The 17842-nt window shown below is 39.5% G+C and overlaps 1 protein-coding gene across 5 annotated transcripts in view; it reads left to right on the forward strand.

Annotated features, from left to right (window-relative positions):
- Positions 1 to 2634, forward strand: part of wdr3 (WD repeat domain 3) — a 40764-nt gene extending 38130 nt beyond the window's left edge. For all 5 annotated transcript variants that reach the window (XM_086221329.1, XM_086221330.1, XM_086221331.1 and 2 more), the window contains exons 26-27: positions 2003 to 2096; positions 2320 to 2634. In XM_086221329.1, coding sequence (XP_086077455.1) covers positions 2003 to 2096; positions 2320 to 2475 — 250 coding nt within the window. In that variant the 3' untranslated portion in view covers positions 2476 to 2634. The remainder of the gene's footprint in view (positions 1 to 2002; positions 2097 to 2319) is intronic.
- Positions 2635 to 17842: the final 15208 nt, after the last annotated feature.

Genomic DNA, 17842 nt, shown 5'->3' on the forward strand with positions numbered 1-17842 from the left:
TGTCTGCCTCTCTGACCCATGGAGAGAGCTGGTTCCACAGTAGAGGAGCCCGGTAACTAAAGGCTCTACCTCCCAGTCTGTTTTTAGAGATACTGGGAATCACTAAAAGACCTGCATTCTGGGAGCGGAGTGCTCTGGTGGGACAGTAGGGACTAATGAGTTCTTTCAAATAGGATGGAGCTTTATCATTGAGAGCCTTATAAGTCAGCAGAAGGATTTTGAAGTCAATTCTAGATCCTACAGGAAGCCAGTGGAGAGAAGCTAAAGTGGGAGAGATGTGTTCTCTCTTCTTAACTCCTGTCAAAACCCTCGCTGCAGCGTTCTGGACCAGCTGGAGACTCTCAGCTGGAGAGTATTTAGGACATCCTGACAGGAGAGAGTTGCAGTAGTCCAGCCTAGAAGTGATAAATGCATGCACCAGTTTCTCAGCATCACTCTGGGAAAGGATATTCCTAATCTTAGCGATACTTCGCAGATGGAAGAAGGCGGTCCTAGTCACGTGCTTTATGTGGGAGCTGAAGGAAAGGTCCTGGTCAAAAATGACCCCAAGGTTCCTTGCAGTTGCACTCGGGGTCAAGGTGATGCCATCTAGAGTGGCGATCTGATTAGAGAGTGTGTCCCTGAGGTGTTTAGGTCCAAACACGATGACCTCAGTTTTATCTGAATTTAGCATTAAGAAGTTAGAAGACATCCAGGATTTAATGTCTTTTAGGCAGTCTTGCAGATTAGTAAACTGGCTTGTGTCGTCTGGCTCCATCGACAAGTAAAGTTGTGTGTCGTCCGCATAACAGTGGAAGTTGATCGAGTGCTTCCGTATTATGTCACCTAATGGGAGCATGTAAAGAGTGAAGAGAATCGGTCCTAAAACTGAACCCTGTGGTACACCATATGTAACTCTGCTGTACTCTGAATAGTCATTATTAACATTAACAAACTGAAACCTATCTGGTAAGTATGACTTAAACCATTTTAGGGCAGTTCCTTTAATCCCAATTTCATGGTCTAGTCTCTGAAGTAGGATGCTGTGGTCGATGGTGTCAAATGCAGCACTGAGGTCCAAAAGGACAAGTACAGAGACAAGACCTCTGTCTGAAGCTATGAGAAGATCATTAGAGACTCTGACAAGTGCTGTTTTCAGTGCTATGGTGTTTCCACTACTCCTCGTGCTCCCTGTTTTCACTTAGTCTACAGCCTCAGGATGCTGGAAACCCCCCGTGCATGGTAAGGAGCTTTCTGGTCTTGACGTCTGTGGCTTCTATCGCCTCCTTTGGACAGCTTATGATCCCAGTGGGGTATCTGATGACCAGCTGTGCATACATGTTGATGACTCTGACCTTGTTCTTACTGTGCAGCTGATTTCTAAGTACTTGTTTTCTCTCTGGGGGTATTTGGTAGTGGTTGACTTCCTTGCTGCCTCCTCATGGTTTCCATTAGCCTGTGGGATCCCAAGGTAGTTGTAGCAGCTCTGGATGTCACCTGTATTCCCTTCTGGTTGGTCGTCCACTTCAGTTCTGATCATCTTGCTTCTTCTTAATACCATCTTCTTGAAACCATCTGGCCACATTTGTCCAGTCCGAATGACATCCTTACATTGTTGCTGTAGATCCTGATTCTCGCTCATTCCTGGCATACAGCTTGATGTCGTCTATGTAAAGCAGGTGGCTGATTGTTGCCGCCCTTTCGGAATCGGTATCCGTAACCACTCTTTGTGATGATCTGACTGAGGGGGTTCAGGCCTGTGCAGAACAGGAGTGATGACAGTGCATCTCCCTGGTATATACCGCACTCTATGTTAACTAGGGCTACTGGCTTTGAGTTGGCCTCTAGGGTTGTCTTCCACATCCCCATCGAGTATATATAATATATATATATATATATAAATAAATTTCAAATGATGTATATTTGAATGTTTTTGTATCCATTGGTTTTTCTAAGGTGTTTAAACAAATATTGTCTATGTTAACCTGCAAAGATTTACATGGCGGTGTGTTTCTCTCATTAGGATCCATTTTGGCCAGATTTCCAGTAACCAGATGCTGCTTTCTGTTATTGATGAGCTACGGACCAACACTCTCTCAAAAGTTCAAGAAATCAGAGTAAGTAACGAGCTGCCTCATGGGTGTTGGGGGGGGGGGGGGGGGGCTGGGACACTGTTTAGTTTGTGTTTTTAGTGCTGCTAATGTGTTGACCTGCCGAGCAAACATAATAGGGTCTTCGCCTGAAGTACCTTCTGGCTCAGGCCCTAATAACCAATAAGGGTACACTACTGAGCACACAGAGAACCCTAACTTCATCACAGCTTTACTTCTCCTGCCCTAGGATGTGATGGGCTTCAACAGTGCTGCACTTCAGTTCCTACAGAGGGAGATAGAGAGCAAAGAAGACATTATGTTCTTCACAGATGCCACCAGCCAACTGGAGGAGAAGAGGAAGAGGAGGAGGAAGAGGGAGAGAGTAATCCTCACCACTGCTTGAATCAAATTGGACTTTTTTTTTTTTTAACGTTTCATCCACTCTCCACCTTCTCCTAGTTGGATGTCTGTGTGGTTTGTTGTTGCATGTTGTCAAATCTGATAGTATATAACAGGGTGTTAATAAGAAAGATTACTCTCACAAATAAACTGTTTCTCACAATGTCTGGTTTATCAGGAAATTTTTTGAAACAAAATAAATGCTGTCTTTGTCCCCCAACATAAAATAACACACACCTCTTCCTCTAAAATTTAAATTCTTTTACATCTCTAATTTTTGTTAACACTTTGATAGAAAATTGCACTGTCACCATTAATTTCTTTAGTAGCTCCAGTGTCATGTCAGCGAATGTTATTACTAGACTGGACAAACAAGACACGTATATGGCGTCAAATTTACGCCCAAACAGCGTGTATTACGCTCCACTCGCGCATTGGAGGCACCTAATTTAATTCAATTTTTAATTCAATCTGCTCGCTCAGTACTACTCCTGCGCGCTCGTGTGAAACGTTGGAAGAACTAAGTGTAGAAAAAAAAAGCACAGAAACAATCATTTGTCTATGATTGGCCACTTCTCCGCTATCCCCGCCCCTTGACCCCGGTTGCTGTGGCTTCCATGACTAAAATATGGATGTATTGTGCTAACGCGGCTGAGTCGGAGTTTGGTGAGTAAAAGATTTATGTTTTTTTTCTTCTTTGAAACATTCCGTGTCAGCACGATACATACATGTTTTAGTTATGGAAGTAGTACTAACAAGTAGGGCAGAAAAACAGTCTTGAACGATCGACTTTTACAATGCTATTTATCACATTTCTGCCTCAGAAGAAAAATGTTTTTTGTAACATTTCATGGTTTGTTGTCATGATTACAAGAGGGTATGAATAAATTTCGACGCACAGATTTTTTTGTTCATCACACTCTAAACAATGTTTGTGTAGTAATTTTAAATTAAAGAGTTTGTGGCTGTAGACCTTCCTACATTATCTACCTTTCCCATTTTTATAAGAAGATTTCTTGCCATGAATTGCCTTTGTTAGAAACTGCTTTTTTCCTCCAAGCCATTGAAGCCCATAGAATTAAAGAAAAGCATGGTAGAACTATGTCAGCGTGTGCTAAAGCCATTATGTATGCTTGGTGTAAAAAGCAAGGCTGTCCCCCAACTAACCTGGAGTTTCTGTGTGTATTGCCATCAGCGGGTATTGGTCTCCCACAGGAGTATTCAAACCCTCTTGCATCTCTTTTTTTCTGGCCTGTTAGGGAAAGACAGGGCTAGTAAAACACAGGAAAAGGCAAGACCATGTGATGATGATCTGTTTATCATTTTCTTTTTTTGATGAGAGCTTACTAAACTGGAGTCAAATTCCTTGTTTGTGTTACAAACATGGCCAGTAAAGCTGATTCTGATTCTGATTCTGATTCTGATTTCATACCAGTTGAGCTGGAGATTAGGTGACAGACAAGACAGCGTAGAATGCAAGAGCAGGGAAATGTGATAAGTCATCTCTGGCGCAGAATGCTGTGATCACTGCTCTTCTCATAATTTATGGTAATCCAACTTTTTCTTCCATCACACAGCAGGGGCAGTCACACAGACAACTGAATGCACAAGCTGCTCCAAGCGGAGGCAGAGGGAGAGAAAGAAAGGCGCATGTCGTAAATGGAGAAAGTGGGGTCTGTAGTGTGGAGTGTAGAAGCAAACAGCATCCGGGAGGGAAGTTCACCACTGCCGCCACCAGCTTCCCATTTGCCACCTCCTCCTCCACAAATGCCTGGCCAACAGCCAGCTTTTGCCCAGAGCAGTTGTTCTTGCAGGGGGGAATCAGAACAGAATGTTTTCCTTCAAGCACCATTAATTAAGGGTGGACAATACTGGGAATTTGGTATCAGTCTGATACCAAGTAAATACAGGGCTAGTATCGCTGATACCAATACATTTCAATGCGCAATCTCATGATAATTGAATAATTTTGTGATTTTGGCTTTAGTTAGTTTATTATGATTATGATAAAACATAGGACAAAGATTTTAGGCAAATAAACATGTTTTTTTTATTAACTAACTACAATATAAATACATTTAACAGTATAAAAATAATAAAATAATTGCCCTTTTACTGCACACACTTGTTTAAGAAAAAGTCACTAGTGCAAAATAACAAAAAAGTAAGGGAATATATAATACAAAGTCAGCAATTTCAATAATACAACAAAAATATCTTCCATTACATGCAAGTATTTGTGGAAACTATAGTCAGTCATAAAATAAAGTCTAGAAACAATGTAACAATATAAACAACACAACAGAAATTACCTTCTATTGCACCCAATATTTGTGAAAAATAAAGTCAGGAGCAAAAATAAAGTGTTAAATATAATTAGCTCTCATTCATAACTTTTGGCTCCTTGCTCTCAAAGCCCTCCAAGAAGAGAGAGGTGAGCTGTTTGCACAGACTTTGAGAATAGCTGTGCTACCATGAACTCTGAGGAAATTTCAGCAATTTGCTAGACATATGGAAGAGAAACTGCAACAAAAGTATAGGTGTCATCAAGCCAGTATCGATGCGATACCAATACTGACTTTGATATTGATACTATCAATACTTCGATCCATATACCCTGCCCTACCGGTAATTAGACTTTCCCAATCCCCCACAGAAGACCCAGCATTGCCAGAAGAAATTTGTGGTTCAGTTGTTGATGTTTGGATTGATAGTGGAGACACTTTGTCAGCTGTGAGAGCTGCAGAGCAGGTGTGTGAGCCGACGAACAAATTTATAACAATTTCAGGAATGCCTCAAGAGGAGCTGATGTCACAGATAACAAACATCACTGTTGAAGGGTCAGAGGTCGGCCACTGGTTTCTGATCTCTGAAAACAGCCTGATAAATCTAATGGGCAGAGATCTGTGATAAAAGTTGCACGCCAGTATTCATTGTACTCTGAATGGTTTGTTTTTCTCTTTTCCTGATCACAGAGCACTGCAGGCTGTACAAGTTTGTTGAGTTGAGTCTGCATCTGATGTTACATATTGCTTGGCATTGCCAGATTCTAATGTGAAAAATGCCTTCCAGGTAGAATATATCAGAAGGTTGCAAAGTCCTCCCCAGCTTGTGCTTCACTGATGTCTGCTATGAGGCCAGTCTTGAATTGTTTTTGTATTGCTGCTTTTAACCCATCAGAGAAATACAGAAATGCCAGCAGGCCTAAATTTTGATGTTGTGGCCCTGTCTCAAGGAAATGAGATAAGAGACCTACAGGGAATGACAGCTAAATATGAAGCACTCATGCCTTAACTCACCTAGGTGAAGATCTGTACATGTTAAAGCTGGAGGGCCCTGCCTCCTGGTGTGTCTCAGTGTCAAAGGCCACCCGCTCCAGTACACAGTTATTCAGTCATTGATGGATTAGGGGGTGTTGGTTGAAACACAAAGTCCCTGTAACACTCCCATTCTACCTATTCAGAAGCCTGGTCGCCCAAAAGACTGAAGATTTGACACTCACGGGGTCAGCGTTGTCTATATGTGTAGTTTTGTTTAGCTGTGGTATAAATGTGTTTTATTATGATTTTTTTTATTATTATTAGTGGGTTGTAGTCCTTTTTACTTGTGTAGTTCGTCAGTAATGTATTGCTTAACTCAGTGACCCTCAATAGGCGGCTCCTGGGCCGCATTTGGCCTGCCAACCACCTATTTATGGTCCCCAAACTGTTATTCCTTCACTGTGTGTTTTGGTAAAGTCAGCATGTCAAGACAGGGTGGCCATAGGGAGGTTCGGGAGGTTTCCCAAATGGCTGGTCCAGCTGGAGCATTTTCTTTTTTTGGTAACCCCAAACGCCACATTTAAATTACACCCTGCCCTTGCGGCCACAGCATATACACACAGGTACACCGATAATCCACAAGCAACCTCACTTGCTCTTCAATCACACCCCCACGCCCCAAGACGAGATATACTGGCCGAGACTTGTCTCCGTGCCAACGATACACAGACAGCCTGTTATTGGGTCACTCCGAGTTCACTGTTTTGAGTGCAATTTTTAAAATTTCACTTTCACTTTTTGGTGCAGTTTTTAAAATTTAATTCAGTTTGTTCAACTGAAAGGGACATTTGGTTTGATTTTAGCATCAATGTTAATTTGGAATTCCTGAGATGCTTGATAACCATAGGACAGAAATAGTTTTTTCCTTCTTCTTTGTGGTTCTTTGTGTTTATATTTAAAAAGAAAAGTGGTCTCAACCCCCACCCCATGACATATTTTGTTTTGGATTCATGACAGGGGTCATGTTTTGTTTTATTGAACTATTTATTTTAATTTATGTCAAAATAGAAATAACATTTTATTTTAGGTCATAGTTTTGTTGTTGTTTTGAATGAAAAGTGCATTTTGTTTTGAATATTACAGTATTATCACATGTGGCTTGACCAACCTCAGTAAATGGACCTTTGAATCATTGAAACAATTCTTTGTGGGACTTAAAGATTAGTATTTGAGTATCCCTGATCTAAACCATCAACCTGTCTCCTAGACCCTCTCCCATGAAGTACAAAAAAAAAAAAGCTTTACCTCTAGGTGGTACCTCTCCTAAATAAGATCAGTCTATTGTAACTGGTTACGTTCACGATCCTTTAAAGTAGAAGTCATGGAGTAACGAAACTTCTAAAAAATTTCACTGTCACCAGAAGTTTTGGCGCAAACCATAGACCAATGTCTAACTTTCCCTTTTCTCTCCAAAATTTTTGGAAAGCAGTTGCTAAACAGCTATGTGACTTCCTTCCAAACAATAGCTTATCTGAGTTTTCCAATCAGGATTCAGGGTTCATATAGCACAGGAGCAGCATAAGTTAAAGTCACAAATGACCTTCTGCGAGCATTAAGTGAGACTTCTCTCGGTGCTTTGGATGCTAGGTCTTCGTACTTGTTCAGATGATTCCTCCATGACCACTGAAGTTGTCCATGGTGTTCCGCAAGGGTCTATGCTTAGACCAAAATCCTTCACCCTATATCTGTTTCTGTTAGGTAACTTTATATGGAAACACTCCATTAACTTTCACTGTTATGCATATGATATGCAGCTGTACTAATCAGTGCATCTGTAAGCAGCTATCAAAACTTGAGGCCTATCTCAAGGACATACAAATGTGGATGGCACTTAATTTCTACTAGTAAACTGATAAAAAAAACATTATTGTGCTTAGAGACACCAGCTTCTAGTACCAGTATAAGGAATCTGAGCATTATCTTCCTTCGGGATTTGTTCTTTAACTCCAACATACCGGTAAATAAAGTCTCCTGGACTGCATTCTTTCATCTACATAACTGCTAAAATCAGGCACATTTCTTCTCAAAAAGATGCTTAAACTAGTCCATGTATTTGTTACACCCAGGCTAGGTCACTGCAATTCCCTCCTATCAGAATACCTTAATAAATCTCTATTCTAAAAACTCTCCAGCTGGTCCAAATTGCTGCTGCTTGTATATTGACTGGAATTAGTGGTGGCAATCATATTTCTCCTTTAATGGCATCTCTGCATTGGCTCCCTGTCAAACCAAGAATAGAGTTCAAAATTATTCTTTTAACATACAAAGTCCATAATAATAATCCAGTTTAGAACCCATTGTTAGCCCCTAGTTATGCTGCTATAAACTGAGATTGCAAGGTGATCTCCCTTGATGGACTAAACTTCTCTTTATTCTTCATTCTCATCCATGTCTGATATATGCTTGTTATCATCTTGACTTCTTCATAGAGGCTTTGTACTTTGTCACTTTGCAGATGCCTGACTAATGTGGCTGCTAGAGGAGGCTGCAGACCTGCAGTGGCTGTGTTATCAGTAATAGTATTCATATCAATATTTTCAGTTTGGTATCTGTATGAACATCGCTGTTTGTAGTATGAGTACTAGCACTTAAATGCTCATGTTATACCCAAGTTTTTTTGCTTAGTATTGTTATTTTACTATTGTTGTTGCTGCTGTCCATCCATCCATCCATTGTCTACTGCTTATCCTGTTAGGAGTCGTGGGGGGGGGGGGCTGGAGCCTATCCCAGCAGCTTTTGGGTGAAAGGCGGGGTTCACCCTGGACAGGTCGCTAGTCCATCGCAGGTCCAACACATACAGACAGACAACCACGCACACTCACAGCCACGCCAATTTAGAGTATCCAATTAACCTGGTCCCCTCTTGCATGTCTTTGGACCGTGGGAGGAAGCCGGAGTACCAGGAGAGAACCTATGCAGGCACAGGGAGAACATGCAAACTTCACACAGAAAGATTTTGTGCCCGAGCCAGGACTCGAACCCAGAACCTTCTTGCTGTGAGGCGACGGTGCTAACCACTGCACCACCGTGCCGCCCACCACTATACCATACATTTAAATAAAAAAAAACAACAACACACTGCAAACAACATAGCCGGAGAAAAAAGAAACTAAACAATTTCCAAAGTATCTAAGCAACATTTTTTCTTCATAATATCCCTCCATCATCAGGACAAGTACAATTTAATCTGGGTTCTGTTCAGCAGAACTAAAGGTGTTGCTTCAGGCCAAGAGTCTAAACAGGCTGTGACTGCACTGCCCCACGGAGTATGTCCCTTTACAGTTTTACATAAAAGCTCCCCTGTTCCTAGTTGGCCTTGCCACAAGTCATCCTCTTTGGGGAGATGGGGTCTGACTTTACAGCCCTTGTAACATACCCTGAATTTACAGGCCCAGGCATAGTAGATGTGGTAAAAATATTTCATGGCAGGGGAGAGAATAGGTGTAGGAGTAGGTTATCCAGTGTCCAGTCCTCTAATCTAATGACCTTTGCAAATGTTTCACATCAGAAACTTAATTTTCAATGTGTGTTTATTTCCTAATGGCGAGGCACTTTGGAATAATGAATTAAACCCTTTGAAACACCTTTCACTCGCTGTTCATGTTTTCATCTTCACATTGGACAAAAAACAAATTAACTCTGTATTTACAAGGTTGTAAAAAAGGCTCAGAAACTTTTTAAAGGCCTTTGGTTGGGTCTCCGGGCTGTAAATGTCTCACCTACCTAAATTAAAAATTCTTTAGAAAAATCCTGGACCGATCTCTCTTACACACATTCACAACACAAAAACCCTGTTTGCACCCAGCAGATGTTTAGCGGTAGATCAATCGTCATATTTACAATATGGCTCATGAAAATTTTTTATATAAAACTGTAGAAATAGTGTTTTATGACTGTCTTCATTGTTCACCAGGGTTTTATTTTTTTCTCTGACATTATCTGTATATATGTCTATTTCTGTAATGTCATCATCTGTTTTAATTGTTAGAAAGTTATTGCTTACCTTGGCTTTTGTCATGTGTTCCAGTCTTAAACAATGTACATTATTTTTCTACAATTCTACAATTTCATTTAGCAGACGCTTTTGTCCAAAGCGACATACAACACAAGCAAGAATTCAGACTTAAGGAAAAACCCATAGTAAGCGCAAAAGTGAATTTTTCAGCACTGAATCATCTGTTTATAAATAGTAGCATAATAAAAGAGGTATAATAAATAGCAGATGCACTCAGAACAACTGAAACTTTATAATGTACCGTATATGAGTCCAAAGGGGTTAATTCACACATATAAATCAAGTTCATATGATTCTCATTGTTTGTCTTATAAATGCTGTACTAAAGTACTAACTTGTGCTTTAGCCACCAAAGCTTCTGTATACTTTAACAAAATAAAAATAAACTTGTTGAACTATAGTCATAGTAATCAACTAAAAAGACAAACCTTATCAAAAGTGAATGTGCTCTGACTTTGGTGTATACAGAGGCTTGTTTGACAAGTAAGCAAAAAAAATGCATATTAAATGCATTGTAACAGTTGGGAGAAAGTTGTTTTTGAACCATGAACAGTCTGTGCATGATTTTGGTTTCTTTTGAACAATAGCATTTTGAATTTTTTGCCTAAGGGAACGTCAGAATTAATGCAATACTGTATGCATTGAGAAGTTAATTTTGAAAACACACAAATCCAAGGAAACAGAAATTGTATTTTGTTCCCTCCTAAAAACAGGTGCTTGCAGTTAAACAGAACATGAATATCACCTTACAGACATAAGGTTCAGATTTTGTAAAAACATCATAAAATGAATATTTGTTCAAAAGTATGTCAGATATTTATTGGCAGGGTCATTTGTAGACACAGTCCAAACATCATTTGTCTCACACCAAAAAAGAAAAAATACCTACCTTTATTACTATTTATTATTATTATGTTTTGTTTTTTTGCCATGATTTAGTTTACTTGGTTCCGCATATACTTTACTCTCCATCATTGATGTGGCTAATTATAATGCTAATTAATCAGGATCTTGGTAAGTATATAATAACATGTTTTGAACTATCTGTTTGACTGGATCTGGATTATTTGAACCAGCATTACAGGACCATGTTGACCAGTGGATTAATTATACCGCCTTCTTGGCAAGGAGCATAATTATCACAATCTTTAGCTTATCAACATTCTGGTTGTATCTGCAGTTGTGGTTGTATCTGGACATTGGTTAGATAGATAGGGCCTCAAAAATCACAGCTTTTCAAATCATGTGCTGCAGAGAAGGCTAAAAATGTTTTCAGTGCTGGTGTTTTCAGTTCTGGTGGGTTTTCAGTTCTGGTGGGTTGCAATGAGAGAATTTATTTGCTGCAGTAACACAGCATTGATCACAACAACTTCACAACAATAGCTCAGTTTACTTAAAGTTTTCTGTCAAATCTGATGATGATATCACCTTCCATCTTTTTATTGATGAGTTCTTTGATGGCCTAGTAGTCCTCTCCTGGATCAACAAGTCCTATTGCAGGTAAGACATGTAAATTATGTTAGTGGTAGTGGCAGCCGTGGGTGTGTTTCCCCTAAGTTCTCCTTTTGTCTCCAGGTTGTCCTTTCATTCTTGCTGCCAGGTGTTATGATCAGCGACAGCATCCTCCAGGTCAACAAGTCTGATTTTGCACTTCCTTTTTTGGTTTATTCTCTCTAAGACTCTCTGCATGTACTTTGGTAGTTGCTTTGGGCCTCCTGGTATTAAAGAGGTTGTCATCAAGGATTAAGTCCACTGCCACATCACTGCTTTCCTCAATCTCCCTCTGGAGAAGTTGGTTGACACAAAGGAGGAAAACACAACATGGCACTGGTGATAACACCCCCTGCCTGACCCCTGTAATGAAAGGGGGCAAGGGGCCTGTGGTCGCCCGAGAAGCCATGTCATCATGAAACTGGTGGAGGATGTTGACAAATTTTCTTTAGCAAAACTTAAGGACGTCCCACAAATGTTCTCCATGGACAGTGTTGAAGGCTTTGGAAAAGCAGCTGTTGTGCAGGGAAAATTATGTAGCTTATCCTCCTGCTCTTCCTTAACCCACACTGTAAATCAGGCAGTATTGACTCTGTAACATTACCAATCAGCATCTGATGCATTACATTAACCAGGACCTTCCTTGAGGCTCTTGTACAGAGGTACCTGCCTTATTTCAGCAGCTCAGCTGGGATCTTTTCATTGCCTGGGGACTTTCTTTCTGAAGGAATGGACAGCTGATAGAGCCTCCAGAAAGGATTGGTGCTGGCTGAGGTTGTGGCTGGGAAGAAATGTGGAATCTGCATCAGAGGCATGTTAAATAAAGTATCAAAATTTTAAGCCTCTCTCAGCTAGATATTATGCTATCATTCAGGACCCTTAAGACCATCTGCTGTTTTCATGGGGGGATGCAGTGATTTATTGGGTGTTTTTGACAGCATTCTAAAATTGTGCATTTTTATTGGTAAAAGACTGTATTTCTTCCTCTTTGCCATTACTGTTCAGGATTGACCAGTGAGCAGATTTTAGGTCCAGGCACTGTTCACCATGGTTAGAGGTGGATAGCTGTGCAAGGACATTGCCATAGGGGGGTGCAATATCCCCAGTTACACAGGCTTTAACACAATGACCAGTCCCCCATCTTGGCCGAAGGAGACTGACCCCCCCCCCCCCCCCCACACACACACACACACACACATATACACACATAAAGTTGGTCTACATTCTTCAGAACAAATGAAAACTGTAATCAGTTTAGGTTTCTAATCAGTCATTCTGTTTATTATGTCCTGTGTTAATGGAAGAGGGTTAAGACCACACTGAAAAAAAATGAACAAAAAAATGTGTTTGAATATTGAGTTTAAAGTCTTCTATTCTAACTTAAATGTAAGACTTTTGAATTTTTCTGATAATTCAGACTTTGTTCTGACATTTGTTATTCTTGGGGGGGGGGGGAAATCATAATTCTGAATTTTGTCACACAATTCAAGTATTTCAATATTAAAAAAAGTCAAAGTTGAATAGAATGGAGAAGGCTTAATGTCTAACAGACCAGTACAGGTCAACAATTTTAGCCAAACTGAAAATTTGATGTTATTGTGGAGAATTTGAAAATTTTCCTTTGCAGATGGCAGACAGTGTAATGAGCCATCAAAACTCTACTATGGGAAGACATATTGATTTAAAAATGCACCTAGATCAAATGGAAATAAAAAATGTGTTTGTCTGGGCCATGATGGTGTTTTCTTTGAAGGTGTGTCTATTTAACTGCTGTAATATTTTCCCTTGCCTGTGTGGCAAACCTTGAATTAACCACAGTATTTCCATATGTAGTTTTATTATTATTATTATTATTATTATTATTATTATTAATAATAATAGTAATAGTAATGTTATTCTTATTATTGAAGACCTTCTACTGAGTGCTGATTTGGCAGTCAGTCCAGGGGCTTCTGAGACAGGCCTATGTGGGGGAGTCTTTCATGTACTGTTGTTCAAGATTGCCCTGAGTTGGTTCAGGTATCTGTGTTTAAGGTTAACAGATTTTCTTCATTTGCAGGGTTATTTTGAGAGGATATTTAGTCCGTAGATGCTGGTAGTGTCACTAGATGGCAGTCTTGACCTTTAGTAAAACTGGTGTCTGATTTCTTTTTTCCAAAGTCAGAGCTACACCTCTCCTTCCACCTACTGCATGACCCATAATGGTTGAGAGTACAACAGAATAGAGTAGTTTGCTGAGTTCTGCACTCTGCAATGATATCAACACATGCCAGTGCTGCCTAATCTTCCTACAATGACCATGGTTGGTTTGTTTATATATATAGAGCAGTACATATATATATATATATACATACTACTCTACGTCCAAGAGAAGAAATGCTCTGCCACCGCACTTACTGTGTTGTCTTTTGTTCCTACATCCAAGCACTTTAAAATGGGAATGTAAGATGAGCGTCAAGGATACATATGTGCTTTTGTTTTTTGTTCGTAGCATATTGGGTTTATAATTATTTACTCAATTTCACAGAGAAACACTCTTTCTCAAACACCATTTGAACAGGGGGTATGGTGCGGAAAAAAACAGACAAGGTGAAACAACAAAAACAATCAAATAAACAAACAATCCAATAAATAAATCTCCATACATTTAAGTTAATGAGGTCCCCTCGAGGTGGTTTGCCTCAAGCAAATTGTTATTACATTCTTAACCAGCCTAGAGGTGTTCACCAATGAAGTGATGCTCAGAAACACATCGAGATAAAATCATTTTCAGATTAAATTTAATGTAAACTTGCTACAGAGCATCAAAATACATCACAGAAGGTCATCAAAATAAAATAAACAAAAGAAAATGTTAGGGTGTATCATAAACAATTCATACATGACAAGTTAGAGATCTGGATTTGAATCTTATTTGGTATATTTAGGGTTCAGTGCTAGGTCATTTTAACTATCCTGCCTGTTATCTGTTTATTTTTGGTTCTCCCCGTAAGAAGCAGTTAGTATCTTAAATGTATTTTACCTCCATACCATACAGTTATTTTTCAGTATTGGCTTTACATTTTGATGGACTAGAGATAGTGTAACTTCATGTGGTTGACACCGTTAAAGTCTGTCATCATATGGTCTGCATGACTTTATATACGGCAGGATATGATTAACATAACCACTCATTTGATTTGGTGGTGTCTGTCGCTGGAGAATGTGATAGGAGCTATAAATGCCTATGACCCAGAAATAGATAGATGCCTCCAGTTGTAGAAGTAGTGTTCTCCTGCAATAAGCAACTCATACTGAAGACTGAAGAAGGTATCCTAACAAGAGAGATGTGAGTGCCCCATGCTCCCATAATGATTTGTACCTTTATCCTATACTTCATCTCTTTAAAATGCTTCTCTGTGTATCCTTTTCACATTCAGTATGGCCTCTCCAAATGTCAGCTTCTTCAAAATACAGCAAGACTACATGCCTGAATGCAGCCTTAGATCCCCCCCTAAATTAGGTTGAAAACCAAAGGACACCAAGTAGTGTAGGTGAGAGAATATCACAATGATCCAAACTATTTTGGAAGAAAATAATATTTGAACTTGACCAGATTTCAGAAAATATGTGATAGAAGAACGTGGGTGGGTTATACAATACAAGATAATACAAAGATTAATGATACTCGAACTTGAAAAGTTGGACAACTGGATGAAACTGACAAAGAACAACTTGTGTTGAGAGTGTATTCCTTCGATGTAAAAGAGAGTTTACATTTGTGGGGTTAAAGTAGTATGCATACAGCTTTTTACTCCCTTGTGTCCTGTCTAGTGTTTACTAGGGGGTGGGTCTCAAATGACAAATACAACAAAAAACAAATTTTCTTGTATGATAGTAGGTTGCATCACAGTTTGCAGAATTATCCTGAGGTTTTGGAATAACCAGGTAAATGTGTTGGCTGATATTCATTGACATATGCTGAATATATTCAAGGTGACATGGCAAATGATCTGAACTCACGTAAAGGATCTTGTTTCAAGTTAAAGAATTATACATTTTTTTCGGCATGCTTTTTCGCTGCAGACTAAATATTTCACATCCTTGCATGGAATTTTTTTTTATCAAATTCATTTTTTATTTCATTTTTGGATGCTTCTTCTGATGGTGTCAGTGGGAGGGTGAGAAGGTTAAGTTATTACTGTTATACTTTCTTAATTCACTTTTTTAATGAGAAGGAGAGTGGGCTTTTGGAGTCAGGGCCCACAACTTCAGAACAACCTGCTGAAAGAATTTCTCTATATTTTAAGTAGCTGTAGTTGCTTGTGTTACAATATTTGAACAATTAATACTACTATTAGTTATAATAATAGTATAGTAAAATTGTATTTTTTCTCCTTCAGTCAATTCTATTTCTTCACCTCAATACAATGTAGATAAAAATTTACAGCAAAAGTAACACTGCCTCTCTTTGTTTCATCAAAGAATTGGATGTTTGCCTTGGGAAATATATATTATTTCTTGTTGATAAAATATATATTTTACCTTGTTTCCCACATAGATATTATTTCCATAAAATATACTAAAGATATGTGTCCAACTCCACCTTTAATCTACTTGGCATTTTGCTGTGGGAAAAAAAATTCAACCAACACATCTCCTTATGTTGCAAATGTTTCTTTTAACCTTAAAAATATATTAATCAAACCAGCCAATTAGCTAGACACCTAATAAGCACAAAATATCCTCTTGTGACTGTGAGTATTTCCCAGCAGCACATTCAGCGTTTCCTGCCTGCAGTGACCTCAGCACCATCAAAATGGCATTTAGTCAGACAGCAGAACAGCTCCAAGCGTCAGGCAGGTCATCCATCAGTCTGCCAGGCCACCAGTCATCCCACTGACGGGCCTCGTGTTAAATCTGTGTCCAGCACTCATGAATAAACCCATACCCACTCTGAGATATGAGGTGGCAGCTCATTCTGATGAGACGCTGTTATAATGTGACCACTGCAGGCGTGGGAGGGGTGGGTGGTGTCTGTAGGGTGTCCAGGCAGGCGGGTGAGTGATGAAGTGATGGTGCATGTTCAGCCGGCCAACAGTATTGACTGGCCAGTACCTGAACTAAACTGCACTGCATAGCTGCAAACATCAGCCTATGAATGTTTCCTTTCTCTGGGTTTTCTCTGTTGCTTTCCAGCCCACACCTGTCCTCAAAACATTTCACACTTCATTGCTTGATGTTCCCTGATGATTTCTTTACACGTAGTTGCTTGTTTAGTAAAGGTGAGCAGATATGAACAAGAATTCTCAATAGAGAAAAAATGTCAGTAGGATTTTGTTGCAGCTAAACTTGCTGGTATAAACTCAAATTAGCTTCAAGAATTGCATTGAATTCAACAATTAATTCAAATTAATCAATTAAAATTTGATCTATCCCTGGATTGCTGCTCTTTTCCTGGGCCAGGGTCTCACAGAGGTGTCGACTGAAACAGTCATCAATGCATGAAGCGGTCAGCAGCTACCTTCTCTCATCTCAGCGGAAGAAGGAAACATGTTTTAATAACCAGGGTCTGCAGAGATCAGGGGAGAGGAAACCATTTTTCCCTCTCGTGTTGTACCGACCTCAGCCTGCACACACGTGTGCACACACGCACACACACGCACACACACATACATGCCACACACATGCACACAGTGCATACACAGTTAAAAAAGAGCAGTTTTAGAAAAGAGGAAAATATTTGTTTAGGCTCAGAAAGCCTAAAAGCCACAAAGACATAACACATGATTGTCTTGCACAGGTATGCTTACACACTCACACATACATGTGGACTTAAGCCACTGTTACTTCTTTTAAGAGCTCTCCTCAGAAATCTATATAGCTGATGTAATTAGTAATTTTAAAGCTCTGCACTTCATATTACAAGTCATAAACAGACATTCAATACTGGGCTTTGAGAGTACTGTTTATTCTGGGGTTTTATAGTCCACGCAGGACCCTTCTGTGTTTATTCTCCCAGAACAATAATGCCACTATGCTGCTGGGCTGGAATGCTGTTCATTTGTCAATTAAAGACTAAAGACACACACACACACACACACACACACACACACACACGCACACACACACACACACACACACACACGCACACACACACACACACACACCTAAATTGAGCTGACTTGTTCTGCACCGGATTTGCTGCAAAACACTTTTATAGTGGCTCTCTGCTGGGGGATTTACAGGGTGGTGTTGGCTGAGCTTTGAAATGACATAGTTTAATCTGAGTTATTATCTTGAAACATTGCAGCAAAAAGGTGGATTAACAGTGGTAAAGATAACTGAAAACAAACATTGTAATTGAACTTCGAATTAAAGTATTATTTCTTTGATTTTTTTTTTACATAACATCTATGTATTAAATGAGCCAATAAAAATTGTACAAGATCATTGAACTGAATTCATTGTGTGTGCTAAGAGTGATTTCAGACTTTTTAAATCAAATGTAGCACCAATTGCTGAAAGTATGCATGACAACAAATTGAAGGGAGCAAAGCGATCCC

The sequence above is a fragment of the Aulostomus chinensis genome, chromosome 12 (assembly GCF_037954235.1).
Source record: "Aulostomus chinensis isolate RoL2024-O1b breed Wild chromosome 12, RoL_Achi_v1.0, whole genome shotgun sequence".
Taxonomy (NCBI): Eukaryota; Metazoa; Chordata; class Actinopteri; order Syngnathiformes; family Aulostomidae; genus Aulostomus; species Aulostomus chinensis.